The 25,113-nt window shown below is 40.6% G+C and overlaps 1 protein-coding gene across 2 annotated transcripts in view; it reads right to left on the bottom strand.

Moving 5' to 3' along the window:
- CDH8 (cadherin 8) overlaps nt 1–25,113 on the bottom strand; it is a 323,696-nt gene that overhangs the window by 151,352 nt on the left and 147,231 nt on the right. For both annotated transcript variants that reach the window (XM_036346731.1, XM_036346729.1), the window contains exon 4: nt 19,503–19,622. In XM_036346731.1, coding sequence (XP_036202624.1) covers nt 19,503–19,622 — 120 coding nt within the window. The remainder of the gene's footprint in view (nt 1–19,502; nt 19,623–25,113) is intronic.

Below are 25,113 nucleotides of genomic sequence, written 5' to 3'. Positions count from 1 at the left end.
CCACTGGCACAGTGCTCACCCCTCCTTCTCACTCTTCCTTATTATCATGGGTTTCAGGGTTTTTCCTCCTTTTTATTTAGCCACCCCCCAAATTACTTGGACCCATGCAGTCCATGCTCCCCTTTGTGGACCAAAGTGCCCTGAGCTCTATTTTGCACAGACTAAGAAATCGTGTCACAAAATAACTGGCGAGGAATAAATCTGCCATTCCACCCATGTGTGCTGAGGACCTACTGTACATCAAACCCTGTGGCAGGTACTAAGGATACAGGGGAGGAGACGGGCAAGGAGGTTCACTTCACATCCTTACATTCCAAGAATTTATGACCTACAGGAAGCAGAGCAAGTAGGCTCACACCTCATTGGATTTCTGAGCCCCAGCTTTTTCATTTGTAAAGCTGGGAGAGTGATGTTTACCTTGCAGGGAGGAGAGAGAGAGAGAGAGAGAGAGAGAGAGAGAGAGAGAGAGAGATCACCAGCAGGAGCTGTTATTATAAGTGGTTCTCAGATACACTGGTCAATGTTACTAACTATGACTATTAACACAGGTCATTGTGAATATTGAAACCCAGATATGATTATGCCCCATAACAGACAGGCGAGCACAGGGGACTGCATGTCTATGTCCCCCCAGGACAGAGATAATCAGACTTGTATAAACAAGAGGCCTGCTGACCTTCCTCGGAGGCAAGCCGGAGGCAAACCACTGGGAAGGGAAAGTGAGGTAGATGTTTAGTTAACAGAGAGTTAACCTACAGAGGGTGCGGAAGGGCGGATTTGTACGGATCTATTGTTCCCTCGGTGACAGTTGTCACAATACATCAGAGCTCCGTTTCTTCAACTACATCAAGTGGCTGATGATTCTTATTCTCTATATTAAAATTAAAAACTGTAACAAATAAGTACAGCTTCCTTCTCCTGCTCTGTATTTTTAAAAATGATGACTCCCCCTTCTCTTTCTCTGTCTTGATACGTTTTTTTTTGTTTTTTTTTTAAAAATGTTTCTATTGATGTCAGAGAGGAAGGGAGAGGGAGAGAGATAGAAACATCCATGATGAGAGAGAATCATTGATCAGCTGCCTCCTGCACATCCCACACTGGCGAATGCCCTGACCTGGAATTGAACCGTGACCTCCAGGTTCATAGGTCGATGCTCAACCCAGTGCCATACCAGCTGGGCTCTTTGCACATTCTTAATAAGTCCTCACACTCCATTTACTCTGTAGTATTCTTTTTAATGTCTTTGTTCCAACAAATCTAAGTGAAGATGCACATTTTGGGGATGTGGGTTTGGTGTGTGAGAGCAAGAATGAATTTATGTTGAAGCTCTACCACCTCTCTATGTCTGCTTCCTCCAATTCGATTCAGTGGACACTCACTAATTACCTCTTGTTCGCTAAGGATCAGGCGTGGCGGTGGGGACTGTGTGAGATTCCCTGCGGCTGAGACACCCACAGGAGCGGAAAGACTGCTTCCTTCAAACGCTCCGCGGCTCGTGGTAATTACAGAACCTGAGGTTTACATGTGTGTCTGCTTTTGACCTTTTCACAATAATAATGCACGCCGTTGATTCTGACAACTTGCAGTCCCTACTCGCACACGTCATTTTAGGCGGTGAAATGCGGAATAACATTCCATCTCTACCAGGAACTTCTGTGAGTGCACATGAGTGCAACATAGTTAAGAGAAATTATGCAAATCAGGGGAAACATTATGGACTAGGACAAAGGAATAGATTTAGCTTCAAGTCTGACAATTGGGTTTTGGGTAAAAAGTCACCCACCTTTTCTCATCATGACTTACCTGTATTAAATGGAGAACACTAAACCTGTTTATCTAAGATGAGCAAAGTGTTAAATCAGGGAAATGTGTGTGAGGTTGCCTAGAAAACACATTTTTCCTACGCTTCAAAGTATAGCATAATAAGTGAATTATTCAAGGTCACAGTACTGGGAAATCTGTTGAAATTCAGAATTTTTTGACTCCAAGTCCAGCATTTCTCTGGGTAAGCACATACGTCAGCAATAGTTTTTATTTTTTTATCCAACCTTGTAAAGAACATACATTTGCTGAGAACCTACAGAGCAAATCAAAATATACTATGTCAGTGTTGCTGGTTTGGCTCAGTGGATAGAGCATTGGTCTGAAGGGTCCCGGGTTCAATTACTACTGGTCAGGGCACATGCTCGATTTGTGGGCTCGATCCCCAGTGGGGGGCATGCAGGAGGCAGCTGATTGGTGATTGTCTCTCATCATTGATATCTCTTTCCCTCTCTCTCTCTCCCCCTTCCTCTCTGAAATCAAGAAAAATATATTTAAAACAACAACAACATAAAACACACACAAAATATACTGTGTAATAAATAGAGGCATACTATATTGAAAATTACTAAGATCTTTAATTTTTTTCTCTCTTTCCCCCCAAGGAATTGTTGCTAAGCGATGGCCCCAAAGAAGTCCAACTATAGGGCAATGCTGTTAATTCTTTTGGAACCTACTAGGCATTATTTCAATAGCTACTTGCCTGATCGTTTCATAATCCCAAAGTATGAAATTATTTTTGTTGTTTTATATACTTAGAGGCAAATGAAATTTCATAAGCCTCACTATTTTCATGCATGCAAACGATCTGTTATTATGAAGGAATTCGACGGGTTCATTTCTGGTGTAAGTAAACTTAATTTTCAATGAATTCTTTTTAAAAAAATATATTTTATTGATTTTTTACAGAGAGGAAGGGAGAGGGATAGAGAGTTAGAAATATCGATGAGAGAGAAACATCGATCAACTGCCTCCTGCACACCCCCTACTGGGGATGTGCCCGCAACCAAGGTACATGCCCTTGATCAGAATCGAACCTAGGACCCTTCAGTCTGCAGGCCAATGCTCAACCCACTGAGCAAAACCAGTCAGGGCACAATGAATTCTTTTTTTTATTATTAATTAAATCTTTATTGTTCAGATTATTACATTTGTTCCTCTTTTTTCCCCCCATAACTCCCCTCCACCCAGTTCCCACCCCACCCTCCTCCCTCACTCCCCATCCTCTGTCCTCATCCATAGGTGCACGATTTTTTCTAGTCTCTTCCCGCATCCCCCTCACCCCATTTCCCCCCCAAGAATAATAAATTCTTTTTTAATAAATATATTTTTATTGATTTCAGAGAGGGAGGGAGTAGGAGAGAAAGATAGAAACATCAATGATGAGATTCATTGCTCGACGGCCTCCTGCACACCCGCTGCTGGGGATCCAACCTGCAACCTGGGCATGTGCCCTGACTGGGAATCAAACTGTGACCTCCTGGTTCATAAGTTGGTGCTCAATCACTGAGCCACACAGGCCAGGTTCAAAGAATTCTTCCGTGAGGGAATCAGGACAATATAAAAAAAAAATCAAACTTTCTTTCTTCCTTAGTGGTATTTTATACATATGCTAACTTTGTCAGAATACTTCAAATTTAACTATAACTTCTTTTCACAGCAGAGCAAGAAAAAAGGGGCCATGTCACCATCTCCCACCATCATTAGTTTCTCATCTTGGAAAAAGCTCAAATAATGTCATTCAAATCAATGACCATTGAGAGAGCACCACCAATATAACAGGCACTGTGCTAAGAGTTGGAGATACAAGGCCAATGAGGTACAGTTCTCTGGCGTGGGTGGAGTCACTCACAATGCAAAAGATGAGGCAGGCATGAGCGACTGCCTGCTAAAACGAAAACCCACCCCTCCTGGTTTGAACGCTGCTCTCACTGTGCGCATCGCTCTATCATGACACTTCACCCCAGATTTGTTTCCTGTATGTGCTTTCGCTCTTATTTTAGCATCTACCTGGCCTACGCATCTCCATCAAAATTAACTGTCCCTGCTCCAGTCTTTTCCACTCCCAAAATATATGGCTGGCCCCTCGCTTAGTCACCTGAACCCTTTGGTAAATACCCTAAGGCCAGAGAGAAGTGATTTCCATGACTCCATGTTGTAAAAGGCAGCCCCAAACTTAGAATTGGGACACCCATCGGATCCCAGGAGCACCACAGATGGTGTGACAGCACTGTGACATCTCTACTCAAATGTCAAATTATGAGTGAGGCTTCCCTGACCAGCCTTCAAAAAATAATAACCACTCTCAAGGGCCCCCCTGTTCTTCCTTACCCGGCTGCCAACAACCTCTGCCCACAGGCATCCCAGTGGCAGCACACGGACAAGAAACCAATGGTTTTGCTTGTTCACTGGTGTTTACCCACCCCAAGAATAATACCTGACACACAGTAGGTTCTCAATACATTTCAGTATTTTTCAGTGACACCATGCATGAATGAAGATCTTTTTTGCTCCCATGTGAGCTTATGGGGAATCTGATATAAAAGCAAACACATACGGCCTGACCACAGGGGCTCAGTGGTTGAACATTGACCTATGAACCCAGAGGCCACGGTTTGATTCCTGGTTAGTAGTGCACATGCCCGGGTTTCCAGCTCTATCCCGGGAGGCATGTGGGAAGCAGCCAATCAATGATTCTCTCTCATCACTGATGTTTCTTTCTCTCCCTCTCCTTTCCTCTCTGAGATCAATAAAATATTTTTTTAAAAAGTAAACACATATAAGTGAATGGCCATCTGCACCCCTATTGAGAAGTTGTATGAAGGTCTAATTACAGCCAACTCCCCCCACTTTTCCATCTCTACAGGGGGACCTTCTGGCCCCAGAAAGCTCAAGGGCTGGGGCAACCCCCTCTACTCAACAGAGAGCTAGGAGGTGCACCTGCTATATGCCTGTGAACCATGCTGAATAGCGCAGGATCAAATTACTGTTGTTCTTCTCACTCTTACATAAAACCCTGTGCTTGTAAAACTTCAGTACCTTGACATTTATTAAAATTGTTGCATGGGAAAATGAGACAGATTGACTTGGCAACAGCTGTTGGCAGCCAGCACGGAGAGAGACGGTTCTTTGTCAAGGCGACAACCAGGGGTGGTGCAGCAAAAATGCAGACACCGGGACCTAATGTGGGTGGGCTGGGAGCTGGCTCTGAAAGGCCACTCCCCACTCACCTTCTCATGGACCTGAACATCCACGGGCCTTCTGGCCTGCATTCTAGTGCTGCTCTACCTAGATAATAGGGCAGGGTTTTTCTGTGTGTGTGTGTGTGTGTGTGTGTGTGTGTGTGTGTGTGTGTGTGTGAGTGTGAGTGTATTCAATGTGAACAAACCTCAATTTCCCACCCAAATTCATTTTGAAGTCAATGATCCATGATGCCAATGATTTCAGTCAGTGAGACCCAGTAATAAGAAATGCAAGATTCACCCGACCAGCGTGGCTCAGCGGTTGAGCTTTGACCTATGAACCAGGAGGTCACGGTTCAATTCCTGATCAGGGCACATGCCCAGCTTGTGGGCTTGATCCCCAGTGTGGAGTGTGTAGGAGGCAAGTGATCAATGATTCTTTCTCATCATTGATGTGTCTCTCTCTCTTTCCCTCTTTCTTCCTCGTTGAAACCAATAAAAACATATTTTAACAAAAGAAATGCGAGATTCAAGGGGGTGGTATTTGAGTTAATGCCTTTCAATGAAAATTCTAATTTTTTTAGGTAAGGGAACTCCAGTACCTGTGTTGAAATTACATACCAAGCCCACTAAATATGTTATCAAAATCTGAACTTTATAAGAGCCCTAGAGTAGCTATAATCATCCATCCTTAGAATAAAGAATAGCATCTCAGGAATATGAAATATCTTAGTGATGGGCATACACTAGAGAAGGTCATATGAGTCACGTCAAACCTGACTCTTCCTCCACAGTTCACATTCAGGACTTCCCAGGCCAGCTGTCCCCTCCAACATTCTAAGCCACGTTGTCACCCCGTTGGATCTCTTTCTCAGAAACCTGGTGACCATTCAGAGGCTTAGCTTTGTTATAAACAAATGTTTATACACAACACAGAGCTCTGTTTGTCTTTTTGCTTCCTTCAGCACATTTTTCAGTTACTGTCGATGACAGTCTTCAATAGCTACCTGCCAGAGTGTAGGAGGTGCCTCACTTTAGAGTTCATATGAAATGTAAATAAGACAAATGCTGTTTTTAAACTTGTTTTTCTGCATATCTATTTTCAAATAGAAATTGATGCCATTTTAGAACAGATTCCATTATGACAATTCTGATGTTTTATAACTACAATCTGGTATATGCCTGGTGAATAGGAAATGGAACATGGTGTGGGGGGAGGGGGAAGGGAGGGGAGTATTTCTTTCTAACTATTGTAGAAAACTACAGACATCTATACACAGAGTGAGATAAAAACTTCAACAAACTACCACCCTTACAAACATTTCCCCAGTACCTGATTATTAACAATCCTTGTTTAGTTAGCTCCTAAAAGGATTATTAACAATCCTTGCTAACTCCTGTTGTTGTTAATATATTTTTATTGGTTTCAGAGAGGAAGGGAGAGGGACAGAGAGATAGAAACATCAATGATGAGAGTGAATCACTGTCCGGCTGCCTCCTGCATGCCCCCTACAGGAGATCAAGCCAGCAACCCAGACATGTGCCCTGACCTGGAATTGAACCATGACCTCCTGGTTCATAAATCAACATTTGACCACTGAACTCTGCTGGCCGGGCCAAGAGAAAGGTTTAAAAATACAGTGGTCCCCCCTTACCCTTGGTTTCCCTTTTTGCATTTTCAGTTACCTACAGTCAACCACGGTCCAAAAAATACTAAATATTAAATAAAAAATTCCAGAAACATACAATTCATAAATTTTCAATTGGGCGCCATTCTGAGTAGCGTGATGAAATCTCACACCATCCTGCTTCATTCCCCCTGGACCTGAATCACCCCTTTGTCCAGAGCATCTACACTGTCGATGTTACCCGCCCGTTTGTCACTTCGCCATTTATCAGATCAGGAAGTCAGGACCAGTGAGATTTGACCTCAGATCTTTGAAATTATGGAATGCCTTAGCTTTATTGTCCAAGGACTAGTACCCACTAGTGTTTCCTATTACTACTATTTGTGTGGGGGGTTGCTAATTTATACTCTGCTGAGAACAAGAGCGAGCAAGGGAGGACATCAAATTTGCATCTTGCTTCATCATGTAAATACAGTCATTATTGTTTTCACTGATGGCGCATGAATGTATTTGTTATTTAATAACACCATTAGGCAATCTCAACTCCTGTCCCACTGAGATTCCCCAGATGTCAGAGTGCAAAGGTAGCTTTTAAGTTAGATCATAAATACCGCAGCAACGTTACTAGAGTTAATGGGATGGAAAGGGAAGTTCCAACAGTAGTCTGTCACACGCAATAAAATTTTACCACTCATGGAAACTACTTTTAAAGAAACTCTCCAGCTATATCTACATAAAAAAAAAATCTATGTAATTATGGCTAGGCTTACATTTACCCACCAGTTCAATCCTGTTAACCTCATGAACACTAAAATTACTCATTTACTGAAGTCCACATTCATGCTCCTCGTGGGCATATAAAAAAGCCTCGCTTGTAATAAAATAATCCCATTTAAGATTTTGAATGGGATATTATGCATAATCACAAATTGTAAAGTGACTCTAGTATAATTCTTAAATCATTTAAAAAAAAAGTGTTATTTCTACAGCCAGACACTCTTTGGCCCCTCCCTGCCTATGAAAACTCCCAACTTGTGTCTATTTCACTGGTTCTAAGCACAGTACCAGGAACAGAAGAGTCTGAAAAATCCACGTATTCTATACATATTGCTTAAACCTGTCTGGGTGGAAATACCCATTTATTTCCATATTATAACCATATCATTTTCTCACTGTAAGGGAATACAGACTAGTTCTTACACTCAAAATTTCTTAAGAATCAGGGTTTTATGCTAAGTGGGAAGTCTATCAGGTTTTTGAAAATGAAGAACTGATACTCTTGAGACAAATTATTCTTTTCAAGTAACTATATTTTAGACCCCCTCACCCAATATTCCTAAATCACCCATATTTGTATATATTTAAACTGATTATTATTATCCAAGAATGTTGTGACTTTATCGCTTTTCTTTCATAAGATTCAATACAATCCTTCATACAAGAGCAATAATAATTGTAACAATAAAAATCAAACATCTCATTCCCTGACATATTTTCTTTATCGCACTTTGACAATAAACAAGAAAATGTAGAATGGGTGCATTTATAACATGATTTATGCTGACATCTCTCTAGCTGTTTTGTATAGCTCCATGAAGTTAGGACCATGTCCATCCCAGGCATCATTCTATTCCTCAGAGCGGAAGTGATCAATAAACATCTATTTACTGAACTGAAAATAAACATTGATCTAAAAGAGGACATTAAAGTGTTTAGAGACTCTCTTTTCTTCCCTCCCCATTTTTTTTCTGGACTCATTGACTTGTGTGTTTATTTTCTCTCCCTAACCACCCTCTCTAATAGGAGATGGGAAACCTAATGCAGGAGACCTTGAATTCAGACAGATCTGATCAAGAAACCAGCTCTGAGTTTTACTACTTGAGCAGCTTCCAGAAATTTTGTGCATAGCCTTTATTTCCCTTATGCAAAGGGGTGATCACAGCACCCGCCTACCCACTTACATGGTATATACTAGGATATATGTAATGAAATGGCGCATAGTAGGTGATCAATACATGGTAGCTTCCTTCCTCAATTTTCTGAACAGAACATAATATCTAGAGGTATGTGCCATGAGTGAGAAGTCACTGCATCTGGATGGAGAGACCGAACTAAAGAAGATGCATTTGTGTTGTGGACTATTCTTATGTAGCATCCTTTTGTCCCTGGTCTGTTATCAGCAATGCCACAGTTACTCTTCCCAAATAATCAGATGATCAAATGCTATACATATTGACTATGAGGAGAGAACTCAAAGATATAGTCTAAGCATCTTAAAAGCATCCATTTTTCAAATCCAAAATCCTCTGCGATCTGAAATTGACAGCATCTAAGTTCTTCCAAAGAAGCTCTTTTTCTAACCATGTTCATCTTGGAGGTTATTGCCTATATTTATTGGTTCATTTATAATGTGGTTCTTCTTTTTTTTGAGACTATTATCTGTATTTATTTATTCATTTTTTTCTTTATTGATTAAGATATTACATATGTGTCCTTATCCTCCCATTGCCCTCCCAACCCCTTCACCCCCCTGGTGTCTGTGTCCATTGGTTATGCTTATATGTATGCATACAAGTCCTTTGGTTGATCTCTTCCCTTTACCCCCACCCTCCCCTACCTTCCCTCTGGGGTTTGACGGTCTGATCCATGCTTCTCTGTCTCTGGATCTGTTTTTGTTCATCAGTTTATGTTGTTCATTATATTCCACAAATGAGTGAGATCATGTGATATCTTTCTCTGACTGGCTTATTTCGCTTAGCACAATGCTCTCCAGTTCCATTCATATTGTTGTAAATGGTAAGAATTCCTTCCTTTTACTACAGTGTAGTTTTCCATTGTGTAGATGTACCACAGTTTTTTAATCCACTTATCTGCTGATGGGCACTTAGGCTGTTTCTAAATCTTAGCTATGGTAAATTGTGCTGCTATGAACATAGGGATGCATATATCCTTTCTGATGGATGTCTCTAGTTTCTTGGGATATATTCCTAGATGTGGGATCACTGGGTCAAATGGGAGTTCCACTTTTAGTTTTCTGAGGAAACTCCATACTGTTCTCCACAGTGGCTGCACCAGTCTGCATTCCCACCAGCAGTGGACAAGGGTTTCTTTTTCTCCACATCCTCGCCAGCACTTGTCCTTTGTTGATTTGTTGATGATAGCCATTCTGACAGGTGTGAAATGGTACCTCATTGTCATTTTGATTTGCATCTCTCGGATGATTAGTGACTTTGAGCACGTTTTCATATGTCTCTTGGCCTTCCTTCTGTCTTCTTTCGAAAAGTATCTATTTAGGTCTGTTGCCCATTTTTTGATTGGGTTGTTTATCTTCCTTTTGTTAAGTTGTATGAGTTCCCTGTGATAATGTGGTTCTTGACTAACACAGGACAGCACAGTGCTAGGCGCTACTGTCCGTGGTGAGAACTAGATAAGATCCCTGCACGAAGAGCTGAAACTCTTTTTTAAATGGTATTTCTTATAAAGAGACATCATGATCTTTTATGCTTTGGCCCAGAGGAAATGATTTCACAGAGATGTTTGTGAAATTTGACTTACAAGGAAACAGATGGAGTATTTGTATATTCCTCCTACCAGCCTCTCAGTGGGTTGGTATCTGTGCACCAGAACTACCTTTGCTCACAGGAGAGTGGTGTCCAGTATTAATTAATCCCCTTCTCTAAGCTCCCATAAATACATAGACAATCACAGATAATACTGATGGTTTTAACTCTGTTTTCCAAACTAGAATGTTAAAAAGTTAGAATCCTTTTTTTTTTTAAAGGAAAATATACCTACTGCCACATTTGCCACAACATCTAAAAACAATCACTGAGAAGCAGCGGGTTATGTTCTATAAAGTCTTAGGTAATCTTAAGTGTTGGGCAGGCAGAGTTAGACATAAGGACGGGGGAGTGATGAAACGATACAAAGAAAACCTGCTATCCTTAAATAAAAACACTAAAGGTTGCATTTTTGAGTATATAAGGAGCAGATAAGGGTTTATCAAAAATATACTCCTCTTGTTTGCTGGTTAATCTTTGATATTCTTAGATAAACCACCCTTCTCTACAAAATCAATGAAAATACATCTTTGTCCTTCTTCACCAAGTCATTTTGAACTCGTGCAAATGGAACCCAAAGCTATATGTCAAAGGAGAGAAGAAGTATCAGCATAGAAATTACAAGTAAATTCTGCATAAGCATGATACATAGTAGGTGGGGAACAGTTCCTAGCTGGTCTGCTCAGGTTGGATGGGTGTCATTTCATTGGGGATCAAGCATGGGATTTTTCTCCCACCTAAACCCATTCCCAAAGCACCCCGGTGTGACAGCAGGTGTTCCATGTTGAGAAGTCTGTGTGGGTCACAGTCTTTCAATTCATCACGCACATCCAAAGACCTTTGGTTTCTCTAAAAATATATCTCTTCGACTCCAGCTACAGTCAGCATTGCTAGCTGCTCTGGACTTAAAAATGATGTGTCCCAAGGTGTAAGTAAAGTGACAGTCACACTACATTCAGCTTACCCAAGTATATTTAATTATTCCATGTGCGTGGGGTGGGGAGATTATTTTTAGTAATCATAAAACAATTAATGTGAATGCAACGCTTACTCATCCCCACTTTACCTCCCACGGGAGATTCCAAGCAAGGAAATAAATGATGGCTAAGTCAGTGTGTGCAAGCAGCCAGCTGTCATGCTCACTGAGATAGGAGGATCCAACCATCAGCAAAACTGGGGAGGGATAGCATGGGTGAGGAGCACTGTGCATAAATGCAGAGCAGATTAGAATATTGATCTATTAGATATTTAAAATTAAGTTTGCCATCATCATCATCATCATCATCATCATCATCATCATCACCATCATCATCTAGTTTGGACTGAACAGCACAGTAAGATGTGAATATGGGTCCTGGTGGAAGTAGATTCTCATTACTCACTCATTCATTCATTTACCCATTCATTTGTTCAGCACATATTTATTGTGAGCACTATGGACTGAATACTTGTCAGCTGTCTGCCTTTAGCCATATCATGAAACCTCAAGGATCCTCATAATCCTCATCTTTAATAAAATCTTTAAAAACAGCTACTGTGCAGGAAATGGGATTAAATCAGAATGCCAAGACACATAAGTGCTGCTGTCTAGGATTTTTATGCAGAATCCACTGGTGTTTCTTCTACTTGAAATGGAAGGAACATGAGACAGGCAACTGTCTTTCTCTATATTCTCTAAAAAAAGCATAGACTTATACACTGAGACTCCTCCCCCCCACTCAACTTGGTTGCTCTGAAGTTGTGTGTGCATGTATGTGCTGTACTTGAAAAGGGTGTCTCTATGCTTATATTCTTTCCTTAAAATTTTTAGAAATCTATGTCCTTCACGGTGTGGAGAAAATGGATATTGGATGAAGAGTGCGTTAGGAGGACATCGCCCTGGTAAGAAAAGTGCTCTCCGGCTCCCTCCCAAATCCTCCTGCCTGACTGCCTTAGGGAGCAGTCCCATTCTTCCTCCAGGAGGTTTGGAAGAGACTCCATGTGTTTCAGAAGGAACCATCCTTCCTCCTTCTCCACCATGGGCCAGCGCTTTATGGGAGGGCCCGATCTGGGGTGTTCTGGGATCTTTAGAAGTGAGTCAGCCATGTGATGGGTACAGATATCTCAGCTTTGACCAGCACTTAGAATAAGGTTCTTTAGCCCTACCCCATTTTGCTCAGTGGTTAGAGTGTCAGCCTGAGGACAGAAGGGTCCCAAGTTCGATTCCGGTCAAGTGCATCTACTTTGGTTGCAGGCTCGATTCGCAGCGAGGGTCAGGTGCATGCAGGAGGCAACCAATAGATATCCCTCTCACATCCATGTTTCTCTCTCTCTGATTCTCTTCCTCCTATCCACTCTCTCTAAAAATCAATGGGAAAAAAATCATCAGGTGAGGATTAACAAAAAAAGTTCTCCTGTGATGGAACTGTCCCAGACAACAAGCAAGCTTCCTTCTTCTCATGTCACTTCCTGCCTTTCAGTCAAACTTTCAACTCTAAATCCAGGGGATTTCATAGAAACTGGTGTCTTGGAATTAATATCACTGAGGTACTTTATGATCTACTGTTAATAAAAAGCTTATTGCTTTTTTTAAAGGAGAAATGTCCCATCAAAAATATCATACAAATAAAAATAGAAAAATAATTTTAATATCAGCATGATTAAATTAATATTATTATATTACTATTGTATTTATAATATTAACATTCATAATATCAATTGTGAAGATCAAAAGCAAAATATGGAGTATTTTAATATCATGAATGATCAGAAACAGTTTTATTACCAATATTTAATTGCAAAATTAGTCATAAGAGATGAAGGCACGCATCCAAAGTCATACAGAAAATCAGAGGGATTTGGGTTTCTAACTTCTAGCCTACAATTATTTGACAAAGAAAAACCTGAGAGTATGCACTCTGATACCATTCAGCCAGTGAAAACTATTTGATTTCCCAACATCACCCCAATATGTATGTTCCCCCTGACCACATCTTGATTTCTTCTGGCTGAAATGCCTTAAGTTTCTCCCATTCTGCACCCACCACTTGTCAGAAGTGTCACCAGTTTTCCAGGGCACAGCCTTTGGTGTGACCGCCTTTCTAAAGGCTTCCTTGCTGTCCTCCTCCCATACACGCTTGCTTAGCTGGGACTCCTCCCCATCCGATCCCATGGATGCTGACATGTTCTATGTTGCCACACAATTGTGACTGGACTCCAGATAGATCTCTTTGGAAGAATTATTTTTTTATTGATTTCAGAGAAGAAGGGAAAAGGAGAGAGAGATAGAAATGTCATTGATGAGAGATAATCATTGATCTGCTGCCTTCTGCACACCCCACGCTGGGGATTGAGCCAACAACCCATGCATGAGCCCTGACCTGGAATCGAACCATGACCTCCTGGTTCATAGGTCAATGCCAAACCACTGAGCGACACCAGCCGGGCAGGTCTCTTTTTAGGATTTATCAGACACAACATTGCACCTTCAACACCTATGACTTCTTACAGAATGTAGTGTTGATTAAATGTAGATTAATGTGAATTACAAAGACATTCTCACTTATCAATGCAGAACCTAGCATTGTTGGTCTACCTGAATTATCTGAATAATTTTCTCAAAGGTCTGCACTAAGAAAATTCTTCGGCCAGTCCCCTTGGCAGTGGAAATGATAATCTATGCAACCCTGACTTTAAAAAAGACCCTGTGTGTTTGCAATTTATCACTTTGACTCAATTCCATGAAGACATTCCGTGAAGACGCCACGTATTAACTTAACTTTTCTAAAAGGAGACCATTCATTGCATAGATTTTTTCCCAACGAGTATTTTTTTCTGTAGCTTATTTTCACAGGTCCCATGGAGACAAATGTTATTTGTATCCAATGAAGAAAGATGGTCTGAGTTTCACAAAAAAAGGTCAATGAATTAAGTTAGTTTATTTTTAAGCAAGTCATTTTTCATACTCTTGCTTGCCTGGGGCAAAGTTTAGACTGTCCTGCAACTTTACTGTGGTTTCTCTAGATAATTAAGCATTTATTATTCACTTGTCTTGCATTTCATTTACACCTTCCATCTTCAATCACTTACAATGGACTGCAACTGTTTTCTCACTATTGTCCTCAAATTAGTGCTTCTTAAATAAATGCCACATCTCTCCCTATCCAAATGCCCAAAATGTCACAAGCAAACATATGGTATTGGGGATGGTAAGGAGGGGAAAACAACAACAAAAAAGGATACATTTATAGAATACAAATGAGCTATTTTTAGCCTTTTGAAGCTTTGCACAAAAAATGGCCATTTATTTTACAATTACTATCTCCTTACATCCTCTTCATCACCAAAATGCCCCCAGGTCTCTGGAGAACAGAGACCTGGGCCTGCTTCCAAGTTCTACAGGTCCCTGTATAAACCAATGACAGCCCCAAGTACGAGCTGCACCGCTTGGCAGTCATATGGGGTCACAGAAGAATGGTGATGGTGAAAAAGGAGAGTTTGAAATCACACAGACTCACTTTGCGTCTTGCTTCAAACATTTGGGGCAAGAAATGTATCAGTTTGGACCGTCTTGTACTCTCATCAGTAAAAATAAAATGACATTAATATCTATCTTAAAATATTGTGAGGAATAAATTACGTTATATTTGATAACGCATGCAAACCCATTAGCACAATGCCAGGAGCATAATGTGTCCAATAAATGAGATGGTGGTTGTTTATATTCTTGTTTTTACTCTTCCTCTGGTTGCTATAATTTGCCAGGGAGTGTGATTTAAAGTAAGGCATTTTGCCTTATTCTTTCTGAGACACAGTTTTGTCATTTGCAACTTAGAGACAGTAATTCTTCTCTTCACTTGGTTTAGTGTTCTTTTAAACCTAGAGGACTGTAGGAACACAATGATATGTTTCTTTTGTTTGTCATAGTTAGGATTATTAATATCACAGTGACCTCTGAAATAAGAAGATATGTTAAGAACCATTCCTTCCCTGTGCAGTGGCTCTTGAGCTTTTCTGTCTCAACGTGTGATCTAGAACTAAATCTGGGCCAGCGTTTATCACAATCTAAAGGCTCCTTTTTGCAAGTACAAGAAAAAGCATCGTGTTGGCTAGACACTTAAGACATAGTATGAGACTTGGAAATGGCAGACATTTTAGGCCTAAGTGAAACTCAACAACAATAATAGAAATCACATCTGAGGTTAAAATGATGTTCTTCCCACCAGAGAAAAAATAAAAGGGATATAAACTAGAAACCAAGTTGCATTCCCTAGTGGGTTCATCATACATCTTCTGTGTGAGTTGGGCAAGCTTTTCTCTATATTAATCCATGCTCCCCTTCCCCCCCTCTCCTATCCTTCCTTTGCATCTCTTTTTCATCCTGCTTTCCTATCTAAAACACATATGAAAAGGGATATAAAATGAACAAATAAGACAAACCCCCATTCTTTCATAGACTGTATATTCTAGCTTGAGAAGTGACTTAAACATATAAATAAGCTAATAGGTGCATTAATCACTGATTATGAACTCAAAGAAGCAAATTAATAGAACAAATGGCAAATCTCTTGTCTTAAGCTTATACCTGAAACAAGAGAAGGATCACTCCGTGAGGTAGAGAGATTAATAGCTCATAGCAACAGAAAATAATTCTATAAATTTGAAATATAACAAACAAGAGGACAGCAAAACTGATCTGTCCCGAAGTCCAGAGTTCTGTTCTAGCATTCCTGTGAGGATAAAACAAGAAACGTAAAGGGTTTCTTATCTCCTATGCTCTGTATCTTTTCCTTATTGAAAATGTCCTGGCATCAAGGACTTGATGACTGTGCTCCATGGGAAACCTTCTTTTTTATAAATATCTTGACTGTGTTCATGTCCCATAGTCTGGTAAAGGAATGATCACTGTCATAACATTTATCTTTAAAGCTAGAAGTCTGATCCTCATGGGTAAGGCCAGGATCCTGTTATGAAAAGGAAATGGGTCTGGCTGGTGTGGCTCAGTGGTTGAGCATTGACCCATGAAACAAGAGGCCACCAGATCAGTTACCTGTCAGGGCACATGCCAAGGTTGCAGGCTCGATCCCCAGTAGGGGGTGTGCAGAAAGCTGCCAATTGATGTTTCCCCCTCATCTGTGTTTCTATCTTTCTATCCCTCTCCCTTCCTCTCCCTCTCTAAATATATATATATATATACATATATATATATGTGTGTGTGTGTGTGTGTGTGTGTGTGTGTGTGTGTGTGTGCAAAAAAGAAGAAAAGGGAATGTGGTCAGGCCCAGATAGGTTCACTGGTAAATTCCACCAAATGTTTAATGAAGAAGTTATACCAAGTCTGTACAATCTCTTTCAGAGGATAGAAACAGAGGAAACACTTCCAAACTCATTCGATGGAGCCAGCATTACCCTAACACCACTAATTTTCAACACTATTCTGGAAGCTCTTACTATTGCAATGAGACTAGAAAAGGAAATAAAAGGCATACAGATTGGGAAGGAAGACATAAAACTTTATATCTGTGTTTTTTTTTGGCAGATGACAGAGTTGTCTATGTAGAAAGTGAAAAAGCAACACACACACACACACACACACACACACACACACACACACCCTCAGAATATAAGGTCAATTGCTTTTCTACAGAATGACAACTAATTTAAAATTACAGCACAACATCTTTTACATTAGCACACAAAATGAAATACTTAAGCATAAATCTATCAAAACATATACAAAAGCTATATGACAAAACTATAAACCCTTAAATAATGAAATCAAAGAGTAAATAAATGGAGAGATATCCCATGTTCATGGATAGGAAGTCTCAATATTGTTAAGATATCAATTTTCCCTATAGACTGCAATCAAAATAAAAATCTTAGCAAATTATTGTTTGGATATCAACAAATGAATTTAAAAATGAATATGGAGAGGCAAACGACCCAGAATAGCCAACATACTATTGAAAGAGAGGAAGAAACAGCTAACACTCTGCTTTCATTGGAGCACAGGCAAGTGTAACTGTGCCAGCATTTATACAAAAATGTTTCCATTTCATTCCTACCCATTCACTAGTATGTTTCAGCAAAAGAACTCAGGCTGGCCCTTTATCGATTACCTAAATGAGACTCTATTTCTTTCTGCATTGTGACAGCTTTAGTTGTTTAAAAATGCAACTCCACTAAACTGGTATTTCTTGAGCAACTACTATATACATGTTTCAAGTATCATTTCTCTTCATTCCATTTTTTTTTACAGCAGTCCCAGAATCTACTTTCTAAAAATATAAATCAGATAAATTTGTATCTGTCAACTTGGAAATGATAAAACTAAAATGAATGCATGCAGAGACAGACATTCAGATGCTGGGTAAAATGTAAATATTAAGTGTTGCTGAGAACACTTCATTAAGCAAATGGTCATATAAGTCAATGAGACTTTGAACAAAGTGAAGTTTCACTGTGTCTGATAATGGCTTTGAAATCGAGGATCTGGCTGTGAGTTCCAATTCTGACCCCGATTCTGTCACTGTGACTTTGGCCAAGTAATAGGACATTTCCTTTTTTTTTTTTTCTTTTTCCTTAAAAACCCAGCATTCTGCCATTTCTCCAGGGTCATCGAGGAGCCCAAAGGAGATGAAGTTTATGACAGACGCCCTTCTTCACTGAGGAAGAATATGTAATGATGCCCTAATTAGTGCATCATAGAAGAGTTCTTTCCTGTTTCCAAGTCTAAATTTAATTTTAAGCCCATGACCTATTTATGTATAAATACTACTTTTCTCACTTTCAAATGTATGAGGATTTTACTCTTTGGATTCAAAGAAAGAAAAGAGGGGCTTTAAATTTTTAATTTAATTAATAATTGACTTAATGGCACGACATGGACATTTATCTCAATAATGCTGAAAACTCATGAATCAAAGAAATGATACTATATGTGCATGTAGCCACATATTAAATTTTTTCTACTTGGAAATTTGCAGGCTAAACCACCAGATACAGAAACATACACACAAATGATACTGTTTTTTGTGTGATAATTTTCAAGTGTGCCACCCAACTAGCCTGTGGATTATAAAAAGCCTAACGAAATGTCTATAAGGACATTATTAAAATTTTTAAAAATAAAAAGATTTATCTTCATTTGCAGAAACTATTATTTAATAAAATTATGGTTCTAAAATCTGTACTACCAGACCCAGAATTATTAGTGGCAATAATAATAATAAAACATATTACATATAATATGACAATGTATTATATTAGAATACATAATAATATCTTTGTAACGAACTCTAGTGAGTAAATGTCAGCATCTGTTTTAAAAATGAGGAATCTAATAGCAAATATACTATCCATCCATTGAATTGTTACCATGTGTCATACACTGCATGGCTGGTATTTATTGCTTCACCTGATCTTGTTCATCACCCTAACTTTGATGGCGAACCTTTTGAGCTCGGCGTGTCAGCATTTTGAAAAACCCTAGCTTAACTCTGGAGCCGTGTCACATATAGAAATTTTTTGATATTTGCAACCATAGTAAAACAAAGACTTATATTTTTGATATTTTGATATTTATTTTATATATTTAAATGCCATTTCACAAAGAAAAATCAACCAAAAAAATGAGTTCGCGTGTCACCTCTGATACGCGTGTCATAGGTTCGCCATCACTGCCTTAGGAGGTAGATTCTGTACCCACTTTATAGATGAGCAAGTTGAAATTTAGACAGATGGATAAGCCAAGCATCTTACAGTCAACACATAGTAGCTAAATTTATTCTTAAATTTGATATTTCAATTGTCTGGATTCATAGACACTCTTCTCTCCAAACCCAGGATAAAAGCAGGTGGCAGACCATGGCTGGTTTGGCTCCGTGGATAGAATGTTGGCCTGCAGACGGAAGGGTCCCGGCTTCGATTCCGGTCAAGGGCACATGCCCGGGTTGTGGGCTCCATCCCCAGCAGGGGTGTGCAGGAGGCAGCCAATTGATAATTCTCTCTCATCACTGATGTTCCTATCTCTCTTTCCCTCTCCCTTCCTCTCTGAAATCAATAAAAATACATTAAAAAAAAAAAGCAGGTGGCAGGCCAGCTGTTAAATAGGTGATGTTGTACAAAGGGGCTGCAATTTGTTTTAATCAACATCAAAATGATGGCTGGGCTTGCCATGTACCTCACACTGCACAGAAAGAACACATTCGAATATTATTGATACAGGCAGTAAAGTACTTAACCGTAACATTTCATAATCCAAATCCCGAGAAAAGTGTTTCCCTGAAGCAATAACATGGTGAATAGAATTCAAAATTTAGTTCACAAACCTGTTTCTGGCTCAATGGAAAAATAAGGCTGCCCCTCCAGGATGCTGTACACCAACTTGGCGCTGTTGCCATAAACTGGGTCATCAGCATCGGTGGCTGTTACATTAGTGACAGACGTACCTAAAAAAAAAAAAAAAAAAAGAGAGAGAGAGTGAGAAAGATAATAATTAACACATGATTCTTGCCAAGAGCTAAAATTTGCTAAGCATATCCTACAGAACTGCATGTGTGGGAATAAGGAAGAAAAGAAGTCTTTTTTAGGATAAGGAGATAACTACTCCATCATAACTTCAACAATATCCAAGTTTTTCAAAAGAAAAAGTACTGCTAGGTTGAAGCGCTATATAAAGATAGCCCTTTTAGAATCCGTATTCTTGAAGATTTCTTTGTAGTTTTCATTTTTAAGCTACCTCTCCGACCCACGTAGGCATGGAGACTATTGAACAGGAAGCGTACCAAAGAAATATGAAACATAAGCTTAATAATACAATAGCACATGCAGCACTGAAGTTTTGTAAAAGCACAACTGAAAATATTTTAAAAATGGCTGCTGGTAAAATCTCTACAGAGATATTAAAGGGGTAGTTTATCCATCTTATTCCGTTCCTCAGAATATAAAATCAGGTCGGGACCACCAATTCATCAGCATGTTTAGGGAATGAGGCCTTATGGATAATAGAAGCACACCTTCTAATTTTTTCAGGATAAATTATCTATCTTTTATTCTCTCATTCATTCAGCAGGTAGCACATATGGCCTGCCTGATATAAAGCATATATACTAAGACAAAATGACAGGCAAGAAGCTCACAGTTTGGTGGGAGAGGAAAAGTTAGGGGCAGACAGCTATACCGGGAAATTCAGCTGAAAGCAGTAACACCAGATTTGGACCCCCCCATTTAGTCCAGCAGAGGGAGTGGCCAAGGACAGCTTTCTAGGAGACATAGCCTTTGAGTTAAATTATTCAAGACAGGCAGAGTTTAACCAGAAGTAGAGGTGCTTGGGAGACATGCTGAGCCATCAGTCAAATACAAGTGAAGGCAAAAGACTCAGAGAGACGGTGGGTAATTCTGTGAATGGCTGAAACTGGGGAGACATTGGAGATGTCTGGTGAGATCACAAGCATCACCTTCTACAAGGGCAGGGTCGGGGTCGTCCTGATCCAGGAGGTGTGGGACATATGGTAATTAGCAAACGTATATTGGCTCTTGGAATGAGCGGATGAATGAATAAGCCATGTGTCGATTTCATGAGGAATGGGAGGAAAGCATCACAGATGAATGTAGAGTCTGAGATAGTAGAGATCTCTTGCAGAATTTGTATTGGGGAATCCCCTTTGATCAGTATCTTGGGGAGGCAAAAGGATGATATTGAGCTGGACGTCATTCCATCACTTGGGCTGTGATGCCATCACATCAAAGGCCTCCGTGGACTCCCCTGGGGACTCCAGAGCTAGAATGTCATTGAGGAAATGGGGCCAGGCTTTTGGACCCCAGTACCGACCGGCTGTTGGCTACTGGAATGCCCCTGGGAATGCAGGCTGGACCAGACAGCCCCCTTCCGCTGAGGGAGAATCAGCCCTGAGCAGTCAATATCAACACTCCCAGCAATGAGGGCAAGACTGTTTCCAACCAGACGGAAGTCATAGGTGGATCTCAGCAGCGTACTTCTGTGTTTACTGGAATAAGGCAGAGCTTTGCCAAGATCTTGCCAAGTCAAATCTTTTTGGAAACATTTTTGATGACGGATGCTCCCCAGGAACATGTAACAATAATATTTGTTGAGCAGTTGATAGGCCTGTCAAATTGGAATTCCTACTCAGAAGTATGATTCAGAGGTTCTACAAAATATACAGTGAGAAAAAAAAAAGATGTGCTGAATGTCTTTCCACCCGGCACAGGGAACCATATAGAAAAACAAACTTAAGGCTCATGTTCACAAGCAACTCATCAACTAGCTGATTAAAACAAGCATGTGAAAGTACAATGTTTGTAGTTATTTGAATACTATATGGGATGGAGAAGAATTAGAGGAAAAACTTTCCAGGTGAGAGGAGGATAGTGAGATAAAAGTTCCAAAATGCTTCTTAAGAAAAGATATGACTGGAAGAGTCAGCCATCAAAGCTAAATTTGGGGATGCAAACTGAGAATAAGGTGCAGGGGGCATTTTTTGTTGTTGTTAACCCTCATCTGAGGATATTTTTCCATTGATTTTTAGAGAGATTGGAAGGGAGCAGGAGAGACAGAGAGAAATATCAATGTGAGAGAGACACATCGATAGGTTGCCTCCCATATGCGCCCCCGTCGTGGGACAGAGCCTGCAACTGAGGTACATGCTCTTGACGGGAATGGAACCTGGGACCCTTCAATCCTCAGACCCACACTCTATCCACTGAGCCAGAGTGGCTGGGCCTAGAGGAGACATTTGAATGCCAAGATAGGGAGCGCTGGCTTTAAAGAAGACATTTCATTAAGAGAGCAGTCCTACACCGTGGGCCTCTCTCTCTCTGTTCGTGCTCCCAAATTGGACTGGAGGCAGAGATGTAGATGATTAGATCAGACAAGTTATATATATATATGCCTAATATGCAAATTGTCCCCACAGGAGTTCAGCCAGGAGACCAATTGCTAGCTATGATGTGTGCTGACCACCAGGGGGCGGTGCAGAATGAAGGAAGGCCCAGGCCAGCAGCTGGCAGCTGGAGAAGGGAGACCCCGGCTGGCAGCCAGGGAAGGGAGGCCTTGGTCAGCAGCCGGAAGGAAGAACCCAGCCAGCACCTGCAAGGCTCTGATCGGCCCTGATCGCTGGCCAGGCCTAGGGACCCTACCCGTGCATGAATTTCTTGAACCAGGCCTCTAGTAAGGGGATAGATAGCAGCAGTCCAGGGAAGAGGAGATGAAACATTAACACTGGGTAATGACAATAAAGATGGACATCACTGTGAATTTTCTCCTTTTGGCCCTGTCCTAAATGTATGTAAGATGTCCCACTGGGGGTAAACTGAGCAAGGGAACTATTTTTGCAAATTTTCTCTGAGTCTAAAATTCATTCCAGAAAAGTTCAAGAATGAATTTAAGAGTCACTGAAAGAACCGACAGAGACTGAAGGGAGGGGTGAACTCCTCTGTGGGGAAGACCATGCCCCCATTTGTTGTTTTGCTGTGTTTGTTGCTGTCTTGAGATTTTACTTTGATTTTTTTTAAAGGAGAAATGTTGTTCCTTGTTATGAAGCATTATCAGAAAAATAAAGTCAAACACTCTACTCAGTATGGTGTGACATTCATGAGTGTGAACACACGGTTCCATTCACTGCAGAAAGAGAAATGATCAGAGAGTCTAAAGTTCCTGTCATTAAAAAAAATCCCTGTCATCAACAAATAAAGGTGACCCTTACATAAAAAAAAATTTTTTTTAAGTGTCTTTATAGAGAAAAATACAAATATGGAGAGTTTCTAAACAAAGCCAGAATTCCTGTGTACATATGTTGGGTGGGTATCTAGGGGCAGAGTAGCTGGGGGTTAATAGTTTTGCCAATGGAATATGTATCTTTCAAAAGACTTAACCTCTATCTCTTTGGGCAAATCATTTATCCTGTCTTAGTCTCAGATTTCAGATCTACAACATGCATTAGAGTTATTATGAGGCTTAATCAAAATACCATTTGCAGGAGCTAACACAGATTTTACCATACGTGATACCTGGGAGTCCCAACTACCAACCCTACCTACTTCTCAGAATCTGGCTTTGAAAACTACTTAGGTGCCTGTGGTCTCTTTCAGGTCTAAGGGATGGTAAAATAGGGATGGTGGTGGAGTGTTTTCAAAAATCTTCCCGGGCAATTCTGATCTAAAGCCATAGTTCAGAACGACTGTACTGGGCACCAGACTTCATTCTTCGCCATAGAAGTGTTCATTTCTATGGTGATTACTTTGAGGAACTCTTACTCAGATGTGTTTGGAAAATAAAGTATTTTTTTTTTTTTAGACTATTCACATGTCATAAAGAAGCATGGAGATGATTTCTTGTTAAGTGAGAGTTGGGGAAAGTCCCTCGGGAGTTTACAACCGTGAGACTGGTCATCATGATGTCTATTTTCGCTGATTATTGTAATGGGATGCTCTCTTATTGTGAGAGGCATCCCGTGGTCACATCAGCAAACGCTGAGGTGGGAGGAAGGAGAGAAATCTCTGTCATTTGCATGATCTGTGAGTCAGTCTTTTTCACGCGTGAAGGCGGTAATTTTTATTCTGCAAACCTCAAAAGATTTGTGTGAGGATCAAATGAGATAATATTAAGTATAAAAAAGGGACGGAGGAGATCATTTGGAGCCAAACTGTCTTGAGCCAGATCATTTGCTTCATATTCCACTCCCCACTCTCACTTCCCCTGTGTCCTCTGCCAAGTCACAAAACATGTCTCAGCTTCAGTTCTGTAATTTCTAAACAGGAAGGTGGCAGTCATTGTTACATGTTAGGCTTGTTGAGATAACTAAATGTAATAATTTATGCAAAAGATACAGAAGAGTTAGCCACATGATATTTCTGAGAGCTTCCCTTACATGTGGGAGACTAAATAATCAACTAATTTTATTCCAGGCTGGTGTGGCTCAGTGAGCGGTTACAGTTCGATTCCCAGTCAGGGCACGTGCCTGGGTTTCGAGCTCCCTTCCCCAGTGTGGGGCGTGGAGGAGGCAGCCAATCAATGATTCGCTCTCATCACTGATGTTTCTATTTCTCTCTCCCTCTCCCTGCCTCTCTGAAATCAACAAAGATATCTTTTAAAAAATAAACTAATTTTAAGTGGTGGTGATGTCATTTATAACTAAGTATAGTTCTGCCTAATTATTTTCATAGTAGGGTATTTTCTTACATTTTCTTACACAAAAAACACATTTCCAAATGTAACAATATGTTCATGTCCTTTTACAAAACACACACACACACACACACACACAATCTCACATTGTCCCACCCCACCCATCCTGTCAGTTTCCTCGGTATTGTAAAATGGGAGTGGGCCCAAAAATGCGTTTTGATGTCGTCAGCACCGAGTCAGGCACCGGGCAATGTCAGTTTCTCCATGTTATTTGAATGGATGTCGTCGCCATCTCCCGGCCCGTGCAGATCCCACACACACTTGCCAAGATGGATGACTGGGCTGGGGACCGCAACAGAACTAAGGCACGTTTCTCCCCACATCCTCATCCAGGCTATTCCTGCCTGACACCCGGCTTCCTGGCAAACCTGCATCTTTCAAGGTTAGACATCTGACAATGAAAAGGCAGCGGGACTTCCCTTCAAGGATGATGTTCCTCTTAATAGTGACTCAAGACTGTCGACGCACCTGTGCGCGGGCATAGTCGATGCGTGTAGAGGTTTTGCGGATGCATTTGTCAAGGGATTCCCCGGAGGTGGGGAGAATGGATGCTTTGAGGTTAATCTTGCGGCCGAAACGATGCAAGCTGCGGTGTAGGCTTCTCCATGGGAAATGCATGCAGGATGCAGACCACAGAGGCAAACTGCAAAGTGGAAACCTTGCAGGATAATGTGTCTTCAAAGCGGCGAGTGTTGGTGTGTGATAAATGGGGCCCCGAGCAATACCCGCCAAACAGA

This window comes from Myotis myotis, unplaced genomic scaffold, assembly GCF_014108235.1.
Source record: "Myotis myotis isolate mMyoMyo1 unplaced genomic scaffold, mMyoMyo1.p scaffold_m19_p_19, whole genome shotgun sequence".
NCBI classification, from domain to species: domain Eukaryota; kingdom Metazoa; phylum Chordata; class Mammalia; order Chiroptera; family Vespertilionidae; genus Myotis; species Myotis myotis.
Note: the sequence above shows the minus strand (reverse complement) of the source record. Positions and strands in the feature narration are given on the sequence as shown.